The following is a 21,298-nucleotide window of genomic DNA, read 5'->3' as shown; positions in this document are numbered from 1 at the left end:
AGTACATACCAGGCTCTGCTCCTGCATGTAATGGCATCATGTTTAAGGAGCATAAGGGGAAACTCACTGTAAAATGTTATGGTTCAGTCTCTACAGCTCACTTTATGTTGTTTGTTTATATATACACACACACATACACACTTTTCCTGGATTGGCACTCAGCCAAGTACAGTCAGTAGTCAATGTTGCACGTCTTGTGCCAAAGTAAAAACTGCATTTTCTGAAACAGCTCCAGCACCATCTCTCTATTGCTTTAATCACATAAACATTTAGACACGGCAACAATTAAGTAACAAATTGCCATGGGAGGGATACATTGCATGTATACAAGCGCAAACAAACCCTTTATCAGTCTTTTTTTTGGTACATCACATCGAGGCAGCCCTTTGTTTGTCCACTCTTGGAGGTGCCGTGAATGTTAACACACCCACACAGCACAAGAAAGTGCACTAAATACTGCTCAATGAACAGACACTCCTGACTGGCTTTTTTGTCTCAGTTACACATGAAAAGATGACATGTAATGAAAAAAAAAGAAAATACACCCAGCAACAATAAATCACTCACTACTGCCAATGTTGAGCACCTGTCCGATGGAGAGGGGTTTGATGAAGAAACAGATTGACAACATTGGTGGCCATGAATGTTTTAAGAAAAGAGGCGTCAGCCATCCAAACAGGTTAACTGCGTGTAGAAAAATAAAACATCTGGAAAGCAAATGTTCACTCAGCCTCTATTCCAAACTATGCAGCAGCAAAAATTAGCAACAGCTCGGGCCAATAAGATTTTTCTCTTGAACTACACAAAGACACACACACACAAACACACCGTCACACATACAAACACACATGCACACATTTTCTTTCAATGTGTAAAAATAGAAAGTTGGACACAGCTACTATATAGATAGATAAATCTACTGCATAAAGTGGACGTTTTCAATTCTGCGATTTTTCCATTATCATCCATCCAGTACCTGTCTAAACCCGATAGAGATTTATACATCTTTTTTTCCCCACTTCTATACATTTTCTATAAAACAGACATGGCTTAATTTAATTGATGATTACAGGCCTAAAATACCTTTTTAATTCTCCTGTGCACTTTTACAAAAAAACAAAACAAAAACAACTTATCATTTACTTAAAAAGGAAAAAAAAAAAAAATCCAGCAAATAATCAAACAGTTGAAAAGCTAACTAATGTGTTGTTTCCTTGCTTGGAGATGCAGGAACCGCGGGTCACAGCAGGGACCCACCTGGGATGTCGTAAGTACAAATGATAGAACGGTTAAAAGAATAAACCATCGGATTCATGTGAGAACAATAAGCGGTTGTGGTGAACTGGCTCAAAGAAGCCACAGAGAGTGAACATTTACATTCTGAAGCCCCACGTGAAAAAAATCCCAAATTTATTGACTGTATTCTGGTCTTAGTGCACAGTATAAAGTACCCCTGAGTTCTAGGACAGGGTAGGTGCTTTCTAATTTAGAGCACCAGGGCAGGGTGGCGTGTGTAGGTGCAGGGTAAACACCCAGGGTTTCCTCGAGGCTAGTAAGGGAATGGTGGGGCAAAAGGTGGTCCTGGGCTTACAGTGGTTATAGGAAGTTTAAGTTGAGAAGAAGCCTGACTTAGGGATGATGGTACAGTGGATAAGTGGATAAGGCTGTGGTATACAATGTCATGGTCATCCTTGGTCTCCCTCCCCCGGCTGCAAACACTCGTTCATATATGATCATATTTCTAAGCAGCTGACGCCTCCAGTGACTTCATCACCAGGTTCTCGGGTCGGGATATTTTTTTTCCTATTTGTTTTAGATTGCACATTAATATTGATTCTATGTCGTTTGTACTTTCTCTTGCCTCGCGTCCTACCCTGTAGGAACTTCCTGCTCTGTATCTATTCGTCCTACAGTTCACACAGTTTGTTCTCTGGACTGTCCTGACTCATCCATCCATCCATCCATCCCTCCTCCTCCCCTGTTTATTTCAATGCTGATTTTAACTGCTTGCTTCTCAGGTCCACAGGCCTGGTGACATGGCTATTTCTTCACAGCCTCTTCTTCCTCCCCCTCAAATAGCAGAAAGCAGCAGCGCGTTGAGGGCTTTTGGGGCATTAATCAATGGGAATTGTGTCCTCTAGTTCCAGTAGGCTTTCTTCAGCCGGCTCCTCGCTCTTTCCCAGCTCCTGCAGCTGCTGCCGCCGTTGAACCTCCGCCTTCAGGTTCTCCAGATCCTTTTGGCTGCAAAGAAAAACGTAACAGGTCAATGACAGACTTTTTGTAGAGGAAAGCAACGAGTGTGTAACTCTGAACAGACTTTTGGATTCATATTTTTATTTATACTCCACATACACATAACACTTATATTGTAATGGGACTCTACCTGAGAGGTATAAAGATGATGCCGTTGATGATGTTGAGCTGTTCCAGGATGCTGGCCATGCTGGGGGCAGTGAACTGGAGAAACAGAGGAAATAAAAAAATGATATCAGTGCTGAATGTTTGAGTTTTAACAGAAGGAATCACAATAACACGTCAGACTGAGAGCAGTCACCTTGAGGGGCATGATGCTGGCGTTGGAGCCGTTCTTGTAGATCTCATTCATGGTTCTCTGCAGAGCCACGGCCTGCTGGGTGAGATACTTCAGGTACTCGGAGCTCTCCTTGGTTTTCTCATGTGCCTCACCCATCTGAGAGGAAGAGAAGAAGGAGCTGTAAGTATCAATTCATCACATTTGATAGAGACGTTTGTCAGCAGTTTGGTTTCCGGCAGGCTTTACCTGGTTCTTGTAAATAGTGTAGCCTTCCTTCTCATGCTGTAGTGCAGAGCGGAACTCGGCCTTGCTCTCGTAAACCCTCGCAACCAAATGATGACTGGAAAAAAACCCAACATGTTATATAAACCATCACGTAAAGTCATTATTATACCATTATAGATGATGATGATGAATGTGTCCCCACCTGAGGGCAACTTTGAGGGACCGGGATCCGTGGTACTTTGTGTTGACGGTCAAGGCGTACTCCAAGAATCTCAGAGATAACTCATACTCCATCACTCCGTGCAGCACCAACCCGATGTTACTCTGTGGAAGGAGAGCCATGAACATTATATATTAAAACTGAGCACAGTATGGCAACATTACCATTTGTTGCTGTTGATTATTTATAAAGCTCAATAAAGAAAATACTCACGTCCAGCAGTGCCATCTCTGGGTGGTCCTCCCCGCAGACCAGCAGCATGAGGTAACGGGCACGATACAGCAGCTTCAGGGCGGTCGACAGCTGCCCATTGGCAAAGCAGTACAGAGACAAGTGCATCTAAGAAATGGAGAGACACACACATAGGAAATAAAAATAAATACAAGAAGGATTTCAAACTTTTAACCTAAAAAGATCCATCTCTGGGCCTGATGACTCACATATTCTTGAATTGTGTTTGGGTGCTCGATGCCGAGGACTCTCTCACTCATCAGAACAGCCTTCTGCTGGTTGCTCAGAGCCTGCCGGTAAATACACACATTTAGTGAAATAACAGCAAGAGGACACTTTTGTAAAAGTTACAGACAAGGTTAGAGTAAATGCTACGTACCTCAGCGTGGTCTCCCATGATGTAGTTAAGGCGTGCCAGCAGGCGCAGGCAGGCACAGATCTCTACATGCATGGGTCCGTACACGTTGTTGAAGAGGTTGAGAGCCTCATTGATCAGCTCGCAGCCCTCCTTCAGGAAACCTGGAAATCAAGACAAATGGTTGATGTGCTACATCGGCTGCATTTATTCCCTACGCCAAGTTCAACAGTTACTGAATTTTTAAGGAAATTATGCAAAGTTCTTTATGAAAAAATAAATAAATAATAATAATGCAGGTTTAGTGTGCCAATATCTATGAACAGGTGAAATTGTGCAGATATGCAATTAATAATCAAATCAAAATACGTTTTTTGGGGGGAATTATTTGTATTTTAAAACTGTATGGTAACAAATATTCCTTTCAACCATTTCAAAGAATTGATATTTTACCTGTGTTGAATCTGAACAGTTTCTGTGTATATTGTACATGTATTTGATGCAACACATGTATATCCAATATGGTGATAAAGTAGCTACTCAGCCTTGGTATGTGCTCTATACACACACACCACTAAATTTCTCATTCACATACATAATCACTCATTAACAAACAAAGGGTACATGAGGACCAGTCAGGAGGTCAATGTTTGACTCAGGTTTGTAAATTAACATGTCTGACTGCATCAGGTGCAATAAGCACGTCTCACCTTGCTGTACTTTGGCCTGTCCACTCTGGAAGAAGTGGAAGGCGTCGGAGGCTTTGGGGTTAACGTGCTTCACAACAGGGAAAATATTCAGGATGTCCTCCTCTGTGAAGGCAGGCTTGTGGCGGCTGTCAAAGTTGTACTCCTTTATCAGAATCTACAAGTCATATGAAAAAGATAATATAGATGAAATGTACCAGAAGGGCCATTTGGTGAAGTGGTGACAAGGTGGTCACTACAGACTCATGGGTGTTACCTGGATGCCAGTTTTGATTGAAATTTCTCTGAGCAAGGTGCTTTTCTGGAGGCCGTATTTCTCCACCACCTGGTCCACGCTCTCACTGAACAAACGAACATTTCAAAACACGATATTCGTCACTCAAAGAAAATCAAAAACCCCTTAGACATTAGTTTCACATTGAAAGATGGTGCCCTCACCACTGTACGGTGAAGTGATAGTAGCTCTCTGCCTCGGAGGCGATGTTCTTCCACAGCTCGCTGGGCGTGAGGCTGGCCCACGCAATATTGTCTCCTCCGCCGGGGACCCTGTTGCGACGTTTACGGCTTTTGCGGCGTGACACCAGCTCGTCGGGAGGCAGGTGGGCGACAGCATCAGGGAAGGAGCTCAGTAAACAGTTGAGGAAATGACTTACAGCAGCAGAGAGGGCAGACAACTCCACGCCCTGAATTACAAAAATAAGAAAGACATTTATTAAAATAAAAGTAGGTTTGTTTTTTGAGAGTACAGATAATGCAAGTAAAATCTTTCAAACCTGGAGGTATGTCTTGAAGATATGTTTTGCACATCTGGTGATCAGCTCACTGATTCCTATTCTCTAAGATATGGAAGAAAATATATTTTTAGAATGAATAGACACAAGTACAAACAGTATGTGAAGGTCATAGTCGTGGAAACAGACTCACATAGAAGTGCTCCAGCTGTGCTTTAGCAGGGGTTTTATCCACAAACTGCAGAACTGTCCCCAAATAGCGAGCGTTGATGCCTCTCTGGTGCAGGGCCTCTGTGAGTGTGGCTCCATCCATGGGCAGAGTACTGTGGTCCAAACAGTCTTTAACCTGCTCCAACACACACAAGACGGCTGTAAGCTCAGATACACAACATGAACAGTTCAACCCCTGTAAGATCTGGATCTGTTTGTGTGTTACTGACCAGTGATGGGATCTGACAGGACACCAAGAAGGCAGCAGCATCTTTAAGAAGCTGCTTCTGCTTCTGGATTTCATTTGCACTGTCGTCTGGGAAACGTACTCCTGTTCAAAAACATAATTCATTTATTCATATGCGTTATTGTTTATGTTCAATACACTGCACAGTGGCTTGGCTGTCAAGGTTTCATTCCTGAGCAGCAAAATAGTCTAAATACTTACATCCTATAGAGGCTTTATATTGACTTATTTTACTTTAATATTTTATATACATAAAAGCTCTTGTAAAGCTTCTCTTCATCTTCTGTGTCATGCTCACCTGGGGAGAAGATGTCAGGGTTGAAGCGAATGTCAAAAGATGTGTTGCTGATGGATCCGACTGCCTTGCAAGCGTTAAGGACGACCTCACGGCTCTTGGGATCTGTTGGTGACAGGGATCAAACACACGGAAAAGAAGAAGAAATGTTAAAGGTAATGGCAACAATACACATGTGTGGATTACGGAGCTGAAGGTGCTCTAACTCACTTGAGTGCTACAGCTCAATAGTGTAAATTGAGATATTCTGATACCATTTTTCTTATTCTGATACGGATTCTGATACTTGGACTTCGCGAATCGGCCGATACAGATTAAGACCGTATAAGTGATGACTGCTACCACCTATTGCTAGTGTTGCAAAGTGCCACCTCTTGAAGCTGAAGTCACTGTTTTACTTGAGGAACTTAACAGCATGAAATATTTAGCTAAATTGCTGACATTTTAGCTCTGGTTAATGCTACACTACCCAATGTCACTTCTTCTTAGCTGCTCTAAATACAGTCCTTTCCAGTGGCAGGACAGAATGACTGCCGTTTGTGAGTGGCAAAAGAACAAGTAGTGATTTCCAGGAAAAGTACATTAAAATTCTATCTGGGTGAAATTAATGAACGATGTGGTATCAGATTGGGACATAGATTTGTATATATTTGTCGAGGCCAGGTGTGAGATTTCATTAATGGTGGAAGTGGTATCAGAATATCTTCAAATGAATAGTCACCTCCAACTCTTTGAGATCAAAGTGTCATATGATTACTGCTGATAACACAACACTGATGGGAGCATTCATCTTGTAATGCACAAAGGAATGATTTGCTGGACAGTATCGAACGTCTGTTAGTTGAGGTAAATCTCAATGTGGACGAGCACCCACCACCTTTTCAAATCCGTTGACCATGCAAAACTACAACCACTATAGATCAGATCAGTGCGTTTGACAAGCATATTACTGAGATTAAGGATCAGTACACAAATCACTGAACGTGAAAAAAAGATTTGGATTAACAGACACTGCAACTGATGATTCAGTAACTATCCCACAGCAGAGGTGTCGCAGGCAGGAACAGGGAGCGACGGGTTGATTTGATCGGATGCCAACACTCCACCCATAGCAGGCGGAGGACTTAGCAGGGACAGCTAGCCAGGTGGAGAGAAGCCACTATGATCCAGTAACAGGCACTTTAATGCTCTGCAAGATACTCTAATGCTACGAACACACACACTCTATAATTAGCTGTGCAAAGACGACTAAAAATACTTCTCAACTGTGATTAAACACTACTTTTTTTCTACGCAATTATCCACTGGAGTAGCTCTCCCTGCATCGTCCTCGATTTGCTTTTGGGGTTATTTTTTGACGTACCAATACCAGATCCGTCTTCAGCAACTAAGGTCTCCGCCAGCTCTTTGGCCTGAGCTAATCCTGGGATACTTTCCTCAAGCTCCTTACCCTCCAGTGGGCTCTTGCACTCTCCGTTCTGGGTGGTTGGGGGGTCTACAGGCCCGTTTGTGGTGGGCTTTGTTGAGTTTTCTTCACTGTCAGGCGGTGACTGGGAGGCAGCAGAGGTGCTGTTGTCTGTCGGGCTTGTGCTGTCTGTGGAGACCTCTGTTGCAGTCGAATCTGTTGCAGTGGTCTGAGTCAGGCTTGTATCTGCTTTGTTGTCTGTGGCTGTTTCCGTGATGGCAGGTCTGTCAATCTTAGTGTCCCTGTTTGCTTTCTGTTGCATGAGCTGTAACGCCGCCATCTTCATGAAGAGCAGATATCTGGGGAGGGACACAAACAACAGTTAAGCAGATGTGCGAACGCTCCATGGGATGACAGAACTGCGTTCATGCTCACTGAAGCAGTCTCCTACCTGTGCTCAACAAAGGCCTCAATGAGCTCTTGGCGGAGACATGCCAGGCGGTGGCGGTGCTGGCGGGGGAAGCCTTGGTGCCGACTCTCTGGAGGCAGCTCCTCACCGTCCACGGGCAAGAAATTGAGGTCGGGGGGGAAAGTACGCAGGAGGTCCAAAATATAGTGTCGGCCATCGTTTCCAATGATGCCTTTGCACTCGACAGAGGAGCAAAGGTCCACTGATTCATCCTTCTCGTTCAGTACATCGTGTCTCTGGACCTAAAATTTATACCGAGGATAGCAAAGATAAGGCTTTTGTAAGTAACGACAAATGCTATGAAAACGTAAAAAAGGTTTTTAGTCCGTCATTCATACTCCACGACTTGACTACCCTGTCTGTGGCTCTCAAGTCCAAGACTTAATTCATTCTTTAAGTCCTGAATATATATATATAAAAACATAGCCATTTACCTTAAAAACAGGCTAAATTATTTGAATATCCTGACCACTAATGGCAAAATTACAGGACACTGTTCATGATAATGAATAAACATATTACCTAGTGAATGACATGGGGCTTAGTAACATATAATAAACAGGTTTTGCGGTCAATTGGCCTTAGGACTAACTCAAATCCAGTTTTGACTACAGAAACAATTTTTGACAATTGAAACGCACGTCTCCGCATATTTACATTTTTTGGGGAGGGCTCTGCGTAGCGTACACACCTACGCAGAGGCTACGGCGTAGCTGCAACACAGAAGCATGAATTGGGCTTTACTGACCTTGAGCGGCCTGCTGGTCTTCTCCAGCAGCTCAAGATATTTGTTGTGAGACACAACAGTCTTTCCAAAGTCAATGGATCCGTAGATGACGCTCTGCTCCTGCTCACGTTCCAGGATTCCTGGGATGATGGACTGGGCAGTCACTCGGTAGCCTCTGTAGTCCACCACTACCGTCCCAAGGGTGTAGAGACCCTCCACGTCCACCGCCCCGTACGCTCGCACTCCGTTCAAGTCATTGGTGGGCGCAGCGTGGGCAGCGGCATCTCCTCCCAACTCACGATAGTGGTCCCGCACGTCGAAGCCGAGGCTGAAGAAGATGTTGTTCCAGATAAACATCTGCATGCGCGTCTCCTCACCGGGGTTGATGGCCATGACATTGCCATCGATTACTGCCATTGCTCCTCGAGTGGCAGCTGCTGCAAAGTCACTGTGGACCTGCAGGGGAAATTTTAAAAAGAGAAGTGATGGTGATTTATAAGAACAGCTACACATCGCCCGTCACAGTCAGCAAGAAGTCATCGGGTTATATAACACCATCTGCAAAGGTTTTACAATCAGGCAGGGTTGACAATGTTCAACTTAAGCTCTTTTTAATACCAAAATCACGATTGATGTTACTGCCTACAGCAGGAAATAAAAAGTATGCAAGAATCTATAAAAATGAAAAGCAAGACTTTTTAATTTGAGGATTATGAATCAATGTAATAAAAGACATTACGAAAACCACGAGAAACCGATTGAATTCACACAATGGGACAAAGCCTGACCAGCTCAACAATACCTTGAATATGGCTCGCTCCCTCAGCAGCCGTTCAGGCAGATTCTTCCTCGAAAGCTCTCTGGTTGTCTGCAGCTCCTCATTCCAATCTCTGGTCTGGAGACGCATCAGCACAAACAACTTCAAAACACTGAAAAACAACTTCACATGATAGCGTACATCTGCCTGGTTTGCTGATGTGTTCAGGGGCGCCCACCTGTCCAGGTATGTGCTCCTCATAACCCAGGCGGGAGGTGTAGGCGTCCTCGGCACGAACACAGTCCATGGCGTGGTCTACCTGCGGAGCGGTCCAGCTGTACACCTGGAAGGGCGTGGCTATCCTCTCAAAGGGATGCTTCTGGACCCTGCAGCAAAAAGAGAAAATATCAACACATCACTTGCTTTGTCTTTTTATATATACACACACACACACACGCACATTTCAGAAAGTTCATCTGAAATTTGAAGCAGTTGTTGCATCATTGAAATTACAACCAGTGAATAACAAGAATCATAGTAAATCCATTTGTTATTGTGCTTTGAGATTTTAGCCTGCTGCCTCCTGGTCAGATCTCTACTTTGAATATGTTCTCACATGTTCAAATAAAGTAAATGAATAAATAAATGAAATGAGTGACTGATTTAGTTTTAAACCTAACCCTAACCCTTTAAGTAAAAAGAGAAAACCGAAGGCTGTGAATCCACTGAAGGAAAGATGCATGAATCATTCAAGATGTAGGGAGGTTGATTGATTGCTGAGAGGAGAACGGATCAAGTGACACTAAAGGTGAAGAGATGTCGTCACCTTTTCTTCTGCATGGCAGTGAAGTTCTTTTTAAAGGCAGGACTGATCTGGCTCAGCAGCTCCACCAGAGAGTGGCTCAGGAAGCTGGGATTGGCTGGTTTGGGGTTGAAGGTGTAGGTGGTAGATCTGGAATAAAAACACAGAAATTTTACCATCATAAATCACAGTAGTATATGAAGTACTGGGTAGAAAAGATAAAAGGACTAAACAAGCCTGAACTGGGGACTAGTTTAACTGCAGGGAAGTAACTTACTGCACCAATGTTGACAGGATTTAAAACATGAGGAACTTACACCTGTAGGCAAAAGTTTGTTTGCTGCAGGGTTTGTATTAACAACATACATAATTTGCCCAGTGGTACGCAGACGGTATCATGGTTGTGATAGTTGTTAGAAACCGACACTGCTCCAAGCCTAACAATATCTTCCCCAATTCTATTTTCCAGAGTAATCCCATTGCAGCTCATTAATTTGATTGCTAAGCTTTTGCTGGCATCCAAAATTAGGATCCTACAACAGTTTATAGACCACAGTTGTCAAGTCTCTCAACACTCATCACACTGTCTTCCATTAGAAGAAGCTGCAAATATATGAAAGCCTGTTCTCTCTCAAGGAGACAACATGCAGAGGAAATGTGAGGCGCATGTTTCAAGACTAACTTCACTCACAGCAGCACCTGTTGCACCAAACATCAGCTTATCGGGGTTTAACTGCTGCGAGATACCGGACTTGAGCTGATGGTGGTGTAGGTTATAAATAAAATAACACTATGGACTAAATTTAAACAATTTGGGAGCAGGTGTATTTAGATGCACTCTTGTTGTTTGATAGCAGGAAAATAGTCGATACTCCAGGTGCATGGTTTTTAGAGAGTTCACCATCCCCCATTCCCAGAAAAATCCAGGCACGCTTTCAAATTGGCAGATTTGTCAGGGAGTCAGAGACAACGCTTCTCTGCAGAGGAATTGGATTTGCCTGTATACAAAATGAAAGTGTGTGTGTATGCGCGCGTGCATTTTGCACATCAAACAGTAAAATGCTGCACTGACTTATGACTAGGTTTTTATTGGTCAATGATGCAATATGTTTCTTCTGCCTGAAGCACCAACAACGCTGCTGATCACACCACATTATAAGACCAACAAATCATAGGTGCTCAGAAGGATGCAAGTGCATTTGTTATTTAAACAACATGAGCTGAATGAGAAATAGACAAATGCGCCTGTGACGCTTTGGGTCCTGTGTCAGATGGGTTCCTGGTTGTGTAACAATAACTGCCAAATACTTTGTGTATAAACTGGTACTAAAGTGAAGCAATGGAGAGGTAAAGGGTAGAAATGTTGACTGACTGGTTGAGGTAGAAGCCGCGTGTGGAGGCTGTGATGCTGATATGGCGTTCCTCCACAGTCACCATGTACAGATACATGAGGTCACCGTGCATCTTCCTGTTTCCAGGTGGAGGGTTCCAGCCGCTCATGGTCAGGACCTTCAGGCACTGCATAGGCTGTCGAGGATATTAAACCAAATGGTCAAATTTAAAAGTTTAAACGAAAACATCTTGATTTACTTTATTTGATGACTATGAATTTGCCCTTGGTTGAGGCTCAGTTTTTCTTGTCCATGATTATGCTAACATGTAGAGGCAAACCCAGGCAACTTCTCACCTTCCATTCCTTGTTAAGTGGCTGAAGGGGCACCAGGGGGCGGTCTTTACTGCCAGGCAGGATGTGCTCTGGGGGGGTGCAGTCAATCTGCTCCAGGTCATTACCCTTTTTCTTTCGCTTACCACTATCTGCAAGCACACCACGAGTAAGATGAGTTTGTGCAGGACAACAGAGGTTCCATCTTCCACTAATTTGTTAAACTCAGCAACACAGGAGGATAGTGTAACCACATGTAAGAGACACCTATGTCACAAAGCATTGACATTACCAAATGAATTTAAAAATGTAACTTCTGAAAAGCCCTGTGGTGTGGTACCTCCGAGGTCTCCGTCAGTGAAGATGCTGAGGAAGGAGAGGGAGTTGCAGTCCACTCCGTTGTAGGAGTCTGATGGGTCCAGACTTTTCAGCAGGTCTCTGATGTGACGCACGTGGATGCGAGCTTCACGTACCGTGTACGGCTCTGCAGCAAAAACATGCAAAAGAAACCCAGAGGTTAGAAATGGGTATTGAGAAGTTTGAGAGTAATAGATCTGGATAATCCGCATTTATTATGTAAATGAAAAAGGATTCATTTCAGTTTAGTCTTTGCCTGCAGCAATGTTACCAGTTATGCAGGTTATATTTTAACTTGTGTGTTGCTCCTTAAACCATTTATTTGTAGATGAAACAGTTTACTACACTGGATTTGCTGTGAATGAATATGTATGATCAGGTTTGTCAGGTTGTGTCTGCCCACGCAGTCTGACTCTATCACTGTCATTAACCGTTTATTTGTTTTCCCATGACCAGATTAGTCTGAGACATTTTCCCTGTAGCTTCCAAACACAGATAGTTACACTCTGCATCTTTACGTAAAGAGCTTTTGGACATTTAATAAAAATCTACATGTTTTGTTTGTTGGTTCAATAGGAATGAATAAATCCTCCAAAAGAAACTGACTGTTGAAAATATAAAAGGGTTTCATTGACGATAATGATTTCTTTTACATGCTTTAAATACCAGACTAAAACAATGGCAGCATTATGGTTACAGCTCAACTTTTCAACGTTAATTTCTCTATTTGCACCAAGACAACGACTAATTGCTGACGGGCTTCTGGTTCTGACCTTCCACTACTTTGAGCAGCGAGCCCTCCTGCAGGCCCTCGATGGACTTCAGCTCAGCGAAGTTGTCCAGCACGTTTCCATCCAGCTGCAGGGAGAAGCAGGTGCGGTGGCAGGTGTCCTCACGGTCTATTAACACTTGATGGATTTCCTGCACCATTTCTTGAGGAGACACCTGAGGGAGGGGAGCGAACAGGGGAGATGAAATCTTAATCTTGATAAGCAAATCTTTCTAAATATTGGCAGCTTGAAAAATAGGGCCTGTATATTTCTCAAACATTTAGAAGGAGGGATTTATGACCTATACTGCAACCAGCCACCAGGAGGTGGATCAGGTGTTTTAGCTTCACTTCAGAGGAATAGTCATGTATTACAACTTTAAATTTAATCTATGGTTTAAACCCATCCTAAAGACTCGTGAAGCGCCACATCCTCACCTGCAGGTCAAACGGCTCTGTGCCCGGTGCCTGGATCTTAATAGTGAAGCCTGTGTCCTGGATCACAATCACTTCCTGTTCGTTGGAGTCCTCTCCTCCGTCCGCCTCACTGTTCCCATCCTGCTTTTCCTCCGTCTCCTCTGTGTGCTCGTGAGCCCCGTCCCCGTTCACCATGGCTGTTTCTGCAGTGTGTCCTGCAGCAGAAAAAACAGGTCAGCTTTGAATTATGGACCTTGCACTCAAATGTTTTGACGGTTTTCTGACAATGTTAATATAAAATATGTAGCTTCAACTGCTCTGGGCCACTTAATGAAAACAATAACAAAAGACCTAGTTTGATGGCATCTTGAAGTAGCATGGGATCATGGGAGTTGTCGTCTAAATCTACCTGATGCTACTCAAATTAAGCTCACAGATGAGGTCATGGGTTAAAGTTTAATTCACGTTATGCAGCCAACATTAATGATTAAACACGATCCATTACAAGTGACCAATACAAATAATGAAATGGAAAAACCAGCTGACTTTTACACAAGGCGATTGATCGTTTAAAGCAGGCAAAATGAAACGTACTGTTATCTTGAATAGATTGGGACTTTTCTGGATCTAAACATTGTTTGAAACATTTTGGATAATGCAAGTTCACAAGTCAAAAAAAATGTATAACATAGGTCTAGTTGTTTTTAGACATTTAATGAATAGGTATATGTTATATCTATTAGTATAAAAACAATATAGCATTTACACCTGAAATCCTGCACTACAATTAAATTGTATAAGGAAACAGCTCTGTTCTCAACAGTAACTGAGCAACAGTGAACCGCCTGTTCAGACAGTCAGCTCTGCAAGTCATCCTGACAACACAGAAAACACTTTACTACCACATGAACACAGAGACGCTGCCTGCTGCCTGGTGACAAACAAAGCACGTGTAGCCAGAGGCTCAACGACCTTTCGAATACCCTTATGAAATATTTATGAATGTGCTAACAAAGCCTACAGAGCTAAGCTGCAGTATTACATTGCTGCAGTCTGAGTGCATTTAATTAATTCACTAAATATATCTAAATCAACTGTACAAGCATTTTCTCTTTGAACCTACAAAAGTTGAACCTTCAACAAACAAATAATTGTATTAGAAAATTAACAATAAGTATAAAGCTGATAAAGAAAAAATGACTCGTATTACAAACAACCTGCTTAAGGCAACACTGTTGGAACAATGGGTGAATACAAAGTTTTTAAACATTCACAACAGGGTTTTACTGGTCATTTGCATGGCTGATCGTGAGTGAACATCAACTCTAGTAACCCATTTGATTAAATAAAAATGAAATTCCTCTTTAATTGAAGTTCAATTCCTTAATTTTACAATTATTTATATAAATATATATAAAAAATCTACACCAATGAATGACAAGGTAATTTAAGATGAAAGAAATATTACATGAATAAAAATGAGGCCCCTGGATACATTAATTCAGAGCAGCAAGGCTGAGTATCCGTACATGGATGTCAGACAACTGTTTTCTCTCCCTGGGACAACTGCTGCCAGCCTGTGTGTCCTTGCTCACTTATCAAGGGTAACACAGCGTCAGGGTTACTGAGGAGAAGGGCCCGCAGGGAGGGGTGGGGCCTCATAACTGGACTACGACCCCGGGTGAGGAATGAACGTGCTAAAATGGTGGAGGAGCTGAAGCACGGCAGGCCAGGCTCTGAATAACAAACACAACGGCTTCGGACCGACACAAGATCATAACATTACAAGCCAGGGGAGTGCGAGGGGCTGGTGTTGAGTGTTTTGGTGCTGCAGTCGTTTGTGCTTTCAGTTGTCAGGAGAGAAACATTATCAGATGGCAGTTGATTATAAGATTGGAGGGTTGAAAGTTTTGCTAGAGTTTTGAAGTGTTTCAGTTCAGCTGGACTTATTTGACGGGCAACAAAGGAAGGTGTCCATCAGTTGTTGAGCAAAATCCACTGAAAGAAATATATCCAGCTATTCAACTATTCAGTGTATCGCAATATATGACTCTTTTCTGTGTCATTCACCCGTATTGCCATGATATAAAAATATAACATTTCTGCACTCCAAAAAGACTAACTTTGCTCTCTCACTCTGGCCTCCAGTATCATCCACTCAACTTTAAACTCTTAAAATCCAACCCAAGTTAAATATCATACCAGAGCCACACCAGCTCTCCATCAGTAATTTGCAGGGGAGTTCAAATGGGAACAAACCAGTCAGATCTGAAAGCTCAAATGTCCACAGCGTAAAACATACAAAATTTAAGACATGTGAGGTGTCATTAAGCAGTGAAGTGAAACACTGTCTTGACCCAAAACAAATCAAGCACCTGTGGTACGAGACCAGGCAGAAGCCCTCTAGCAGGTCATGGTACAGAATCAATGAAAGATACAAAATCAAATAAGAGACACACTGAAACACTTCAACTGACCCATTTTTCCTCTGGCTAAACCTTTCTGTGAATCCATCAGTTCAGAGGGCTGATTCACATGATCATCTCTCAGAGAAAACAACTCTTAGAAATAAAGTCTTCTTTAGTTGTTTATTACAGCCAATTTCTCCTTTTGCCAACAAAATAATAAACCTAGCAGCAGTCAGCCATCTCTCTGCTCTGCAGTCCTTGACATGGGCACCCTGACTGCCTCCATGGCAACATTAACCAGCCAGCCAGACAACCCTGAAACAACAACCCAACCAGCATCACAAGGTGGAGAGCTCCTGGTGGACAGACAGACCCTGAGTCATGCAGATGTGACAGCTGTGAAGAGTGAATGAAAAGCTTGTTCGACTTTATAAAATCTAACTAGCCAAGAATGAATGATGACAACTACATCCATCAATTACATAATAAAACATAACGAGAAGAGGCAAGTCATTCTGAAAGATTGTTATCGTTTTGGATGCAAAATAGATTCAGCTTGTTGGGATGTGCTGATTTTATTGTGGTAGATATAGCATTTTTATATGCCAATTATATATATTTGAGTTTTTATCTGTTGATCAAACAAATCAAGTAATTTAAAGACAACTTTAGGTGCTCGGGAAACTTGTTATGGGCTGAGAGATTTAAGAATAATAATTCAAATATAGAAAACTGCAGGATCTTGCACAAGAACATGAGGCAGCCAACAAGTGGTGAAAGCAGCCAGTCGGTAATGGAGGTCTGGGGAGATGCTGCTCCTCATTTTTACTGCACAATTTTCAAGTTGCTGCCAGCACGAATAAGCCCATATAATGAGGATGTAGGACTAGCATGTTCCTCTGTCATCATAGTCAGATTGTTTTGAAGCAGAGGCTCATGGTCATAACACTAACATGAATCGCAACTTGTTAATCTAAAAGTATTTAATTAGAATCAGCAGCCAATTCACATTAATTTTCCCAGAGCACAAGATGAATCACAGAATGTGTTATTTTGTCTCTATAACATACTGAAAAGACAGATGTGTTCATGTAAAGAGAGAAACTTTACATTTTTTGCATGAAATATTGCTGCTAATCAATATTTTTTTTAAAGATCACTAATGGATTGATCAACTGTAGCTGCAACTAATGATTATTTTCCAGATCAATTCAGCATTCATCACTTGGGCCCTATAAGGTGTATAATGCCGAACGCGGTTCCAATAGTGCAAGTTGATACCATCCGGTCGCTTAAGATGTCCCACACTTCAAAACTTCACACAAACATTTTAAATACCACATTTTACAAAGAAAATCCAACAGATCCTGACAGCTGTGTTATTTTGTCTCTATAACATACTGATGAAGACAGATGTGTGCACGTAAAGAGAAACTTTACCATTATTGCATGAAAAATTGCTGCTGATCAATATTTTTTTTAAGTTCACTAATCGATTGATCAACTGTAGCTGCAACTAATGATTATTTTCCAGATCAATTCAGCATTCTGCATTCATCACTTGGGTCCTATAAGGTGTATAACAAAGTTCCTAAAGTGCAAGTTGACACCATCAGGTCACTTAAGATATCCCACACTTCAAAACTTCACATAAACATTTTAATATCACATTATACAAAGAAAAACCAACAGATCCTGACAGCTGGTGAGCAGGGACCAAAGACCATGGGGGGTGGGGGGGCATGTGGGATCTGTGCTTCAAATAGAACCGAAACTGCTACAATATGATAATAATTCATTCCAAATGAAGGACTACTTGTTTCAGCTGTTAAATATAAAAGCTTTGTGGATGGACTGGACAGCTCAAACAGAAGTCCTCCTCCAGACACACACGCATGGATCCACCTGCACTCAGACTGAGCTTCCCCCTCCGGTGTGTCCCGGTGAGAGGACAGAGACAAGTGAAGGTCCCACATGGGACAGACATACACCGCGCACACTCCCGAGGCTCTGCAGGTTGTGTAACGTGGACTCCTTTACTTTTCCATCTGTCACCATACTCACCAGCTTCCTGCACTTCTTCACTCACCAGCTTCCTGCACTTCATTCACCAGCTTCCTGCACTTCTTCATTCACCAGGAGCGTAACCTTCCCTCGCACCGTGCACACGCCACCGGGACTTTTTTACGCGACGACCAGCTTCCGCTTCCCGGTCGAGCAGGGACGCTAGATATGATCTTCCCCGGCGGGGAGGTGAGGGGGCCGGCTAGAGGGTTACTACTGCCCGCTGGGTGTTTAATCCACCTGACATCTCTTATAAAGGCCCGCTAACAGTATAAACAAGGGGTCACATGAACCGGTGGACACATTAACAGTAGAATACACCTAACCCTAACCCGTTTTATGACCGTCCCCCCCCCCCCCCCGTGTTCATGCGAGCAGCTCCACTGAAGGTGACCTTCAGTTCCTGCCTCTCACATGTTATTACCGAGCATGTGCGTCGTTGCGGGTTCGTACAACACAAGCGGCTCCACTGTGAAAGCTCCATGAACCATGTGCATCCCTGTCGACTCGTAGTTCACCCGTAAAACACCCGCCTTCACCGCATTCATCTCTGCGACACCAACTGGAGCCGCTGCTTGCTAGTTAGCCGGCTAGCCTGCGAGCTAGCTAGCCGCATACTGAGCGACGGTGCTAATGTTAGCATGCCGGTGTTTGGGTTAGCTTTCCGGGCTCCCGGTGTCAGTGTCAGGCTCGATTACAGCGATGACACTCGGGTGTAGACTTGACTTTGATGCAGTGGAGGATGCTCACTGGCTAATAGCACAGACGAGCACAAGGATATGCATGCATACTGCGGATTAGCAGGTGATGCTAGGTGCTCTCAAACTGCAAGAGGCTACCAAGGAGATGGTTGGGGGGGGAGAAAGAGGGGGTCAACCCAGGAGACCCTCACCTTGGGTCTGAGGACTTTGAAGTCACACAAAGCATGGAGGCTAATGTCTCCAGCTTTAGTTGAGAGCTAAATGGGACAGCAACATATATATATGGCACATTGAACATAGTTAATGCACACAAGTGTCGGGTGTGTGATAACTTCGTGCATCCATCCTGATAAGTGTAATCAACGTGTGCATTATAAAAGTGCGATGACAGAACATGCGAAGCAGCCTCTGTCGCTGCAGAGCCTCACCACAGTCGCAGGAATCCTCCAAGCGCGTCTTGCTGGATTCGTGATGGGCTCCATCCCCGGCTTCATCCGCAAGATCAACCGGATTACAGTCAGGCACCGACGCCGGGATGTCATCTGTCTTGCTCACCATGGTCGGCAGTCAGTGTCGCTCCAGAAACCCCTCCAGCAGCTTCGCTCGAATGTATGAGTCTTGCTTAAGAAATGCAAAACAACCAAAAGAAATCCCGATCTGCTTCTCCGGCTGTCTCGGACTCGCTGGCTACATGCGAAGGGTACGAGCTTACAAAAACAAGTCTACGGAGGAAGGACGGCGCTGTGCATGGTGGGGAGCACACGTGGTTCTCTCCTCCCTCCTCTTGACCTCTTTGCCTTTGCGTTGCACTTCCCCTCCCACTGAGCGTGGAGCTACGGAAAGCCGCATGCGACAAATGTTTCTTTTTTTATTTCCCTTTTCTCTCTCTCTTTAATTTTAAATCTCATCTTTATTTTTTAGACAGGGGAGAGTTTCTCATACACACGAAGAATAAATGATCGTGGGTGACAAATAACCGCAGCACTGTTACTGTTATCAACAACACAAATTAATTATTAATTACCAGGACTTACCTTTGACAGTTTGACCCACATGTCAGTGGCTGTTACACTGATCTGCTTCACCCCACTCCCACTGAGAGCAGCTACTCACAACTGTGACACATACACAACTGATCACTGAACATGTATATATTATACCATGATCACCATAGACCAGGGGTACCCAAAGTGGGGTGCAGGGACCCCAAATGGTCCGACCGGGAGAGGTTCCAGGGGGCCCCTGGCAAATAGGGACGTTTAGATCCACTAAAATGTAATCTATAGGTAACACAGAGATAATGTATGACTACTCTTCTCCATACACTCACTAGAATAACACATCTCAAATGAAAAATCTTTGACTGTGGTCTAGTTTGCTTCAGTAAAAGGGTCCATCAATTGCAAAAGTTTAAGAACCACTGCCATAGACTCCATATGAAGATGGACGACACGTCTTCACTTCCTCCAAATATCCAGATATGAGGTCAAAGTATCCCGGACACAAACGCCACCACCGTGCATATTTGGATTCAGAGTCTTTGCAGTTGTGGTCAGGGATGGAGGCACGGTATCGAGGTTCCACTGATGTACACGCTCAACCAATTGAGGCTCAGTCTGAGCTGTCAATCTTGACTTTTCAACCCATTTTTACAGCATCAAATAATTAATCAAAACCAAACCTACCAGAAAAAAAGTAACACTTGGACATAATTGTGATCTACCTATAAAGGACTGAACAAATCTTTAAGAATAATGTATTCGACATGCGACTTTCTAGGTTGGCCCATGTCCCATCCTCTAACACTGCAGCCAGCCACCAGGGGGCGATTAAGATGCTTTGTTTTCAGTTTTGGGAAGATGTCATGTCATCATCTTTATATACCGTCTATGATGTTCAGAGAACAGTGCTCTTATTATATGAAGAAAAATAATTTTAAAATCCAACTTTTCTCTTGGTTAAGAACAGAAGACACTTTTCCTCTCATCCTAGTAAAGGGACAGTTTGGTCCTGAAACTTTACCTGCCAAATATTTTCTTCAAGTAGTACAATTATTTTCCACACATCAGATGACAGTGTCAGGAGTCTTATGAGATAGTATCTGCCTCTTTAAAAAAAATACTGTAAAAACTAGGCTGACCTGAATTATTTCTCACAGGTATCCAATGCATTTTTTGGTGGTAAATTGTAGATAATATTTCGAACTGGCCTGAATATTATTTTATCATTTACTAAATACACTGAATTACTTTATAGATAAGAAGAGAGAATAATGTCTGGAAAGATCCCCACATTTTCACAACTTACAATGTGTAATCCAAACCATTTATCAGTCCTAAATGATACCATTACTTTATTGTATGAGTTTGATTATGTTTTACTTTGTTGGTTTACAGCCAGTGAGACACTGCCTTGGTGGTTTTGTTTCCGTTTGTTTTGTTGTGTTGTTTAGTAATGTGAGATCAGGTGGTGTGTGTCCATGACGTGCACTGTTTCTATTGCACATCAACCAATCGGTTCACGGTTGGTTAAGACTGCTTTTACTCGATCAACTTATCAAATCTTTTTTGTATAATAAAGATTTATATTTCAATATTCTGACCCTATGTGTTGTATGACGTATGAAGCGGTTAACAATATGTGTTGACGGTCTCCTGTATGGCCAAAGTGACGTTACAGAATCCAACCAAGTAGACATTCGATTTGTCATACATCAAATAATTGTTGTTGACTAAGATAAATAATCAAATTCTAAATGTCTGAGAAAATTTAAATAATAGAATCACGTGGAAATTTGTTCTCTGTTTCAATAAACAGCAGACTAGACAATCCTCCATTTTATTCCAATTATATGTACAGTAGATCAGTATAGGAAGCTAAACACAGTATATGCGGTAACCAGTCAGTAGCTTGTGCTCAGCCAAGGACCAAAAACCGTAGAAAGACCAGGAGCAGCACCTCTCTGCTTCTCACATTGGGTACCACACAGCATTATTGCTAGAGCC

At 42.9% G+C, this 21,298-nt stretch overlaps 1 protein-coding gene across 2 annotated transcripts; it reads right to left on the bottom strand.

Moving 5' to 3' along the window:
• Positions 1-230: 230 nt before the first annotated feature.
• cluha (clustered mitochondria (cluA/CLU1) homolog a) lies at positions 231-19,060 on the bottom strand. Of its 2 annotated transcripts, none has more exons than XM_061072684.1 (27): positions 18,722-19,060; positions 13,142-13,335; positions 12,708-12,879; positions 11,918-12,061; positions 11,602-11,729; positions 11,287-11,441; positions 9,939-10,064; positions 9,351-9,498; positions 9,158-9,250; positions 8,377-8,811; positions 7,611-7,870; positions 7,118-7,518; positions 5,758-5,859; positions 5,443-5,543; positions 5,196-5,348; positions 5,045-5,107; positions 4,710-4,954; positions 4,528-4,612; positions 4,275-4,428; positions 3,589-3,728; positions 3,419-3,499; positions 3,192-3,317; positions 2,961-3,082; positions 2,780-2,873; positions 2,555-2,689; positions 2,384-2,457; positions 231-2,241 (listed from the first exon to the last, which is right to left on the bottom strand). In XM_061072684.1, exons 1-27 carry the CDS (start codon positions 18,849-18,851, stop codon positions 2,115-2,117), a joined length of 4,188 nt encoding a protein of 1,395 aa, XP_060928667.1. In that variant the 5' UTR covers positions 18,852-19,060; the 3' UTR covers positions 231-2,114. The 2 variants fall into 2 exon arrangements, with proteins under 2 accessions (XP_060928667.1, XP_060928668.1); XM_061072685.1 differs by having other exon boundaries at positions 7,205-7,518.
• Between the last annotated feature and the right edge of the window lie 2,238 nt (positions 19,061-21,298).

Source organism: Limanda limanda, chromosome 6 (assembly GCF_963576545.1).
Source record: "Limanda limanda chromosome 6, fLimLim1.1, whole genome shotgun sequence".
Lineage (NCBI taxonomy): Eukaryota > Metazoa > Chordata > Actinopteri > Pleuronectiformes > Pleuronectidae > Limanda > Limanda limanda.
The sequence above is the reverse complement of the archived record's forward strand: the minus strand, read 5'-3'. Positions and strand labels throughout refer to the sequence as shown.

What these genes read in the sequence shown, in the direction of transcription:
- cluha (XM_061072684.1), bottom strand. Translation starts at nt 18,851, where the DNA reads ATGGTGAGCAAGACAGATGACATCCCGGCGTCGGTGCCTGACTGTAAT. An exon ending in GGGAGCGAGCCATATTCAAG is followed by an intron (nt 8,812 to 9,157) that starts GTATTGTTGAGC and finishes TTTCCCCTGCAG; the next exon opens with GTCCACAGTGACTTTGCAGC. An exon ending in CCAGCATCATGCCCCTCAAG is followed by an intron (nt 2,458 to 2,554) that starts GTGACTGCTCTC and finishes CTGTTTCTCCAG; the next exon opens with TTCACTGCCCCCAGCATGGC.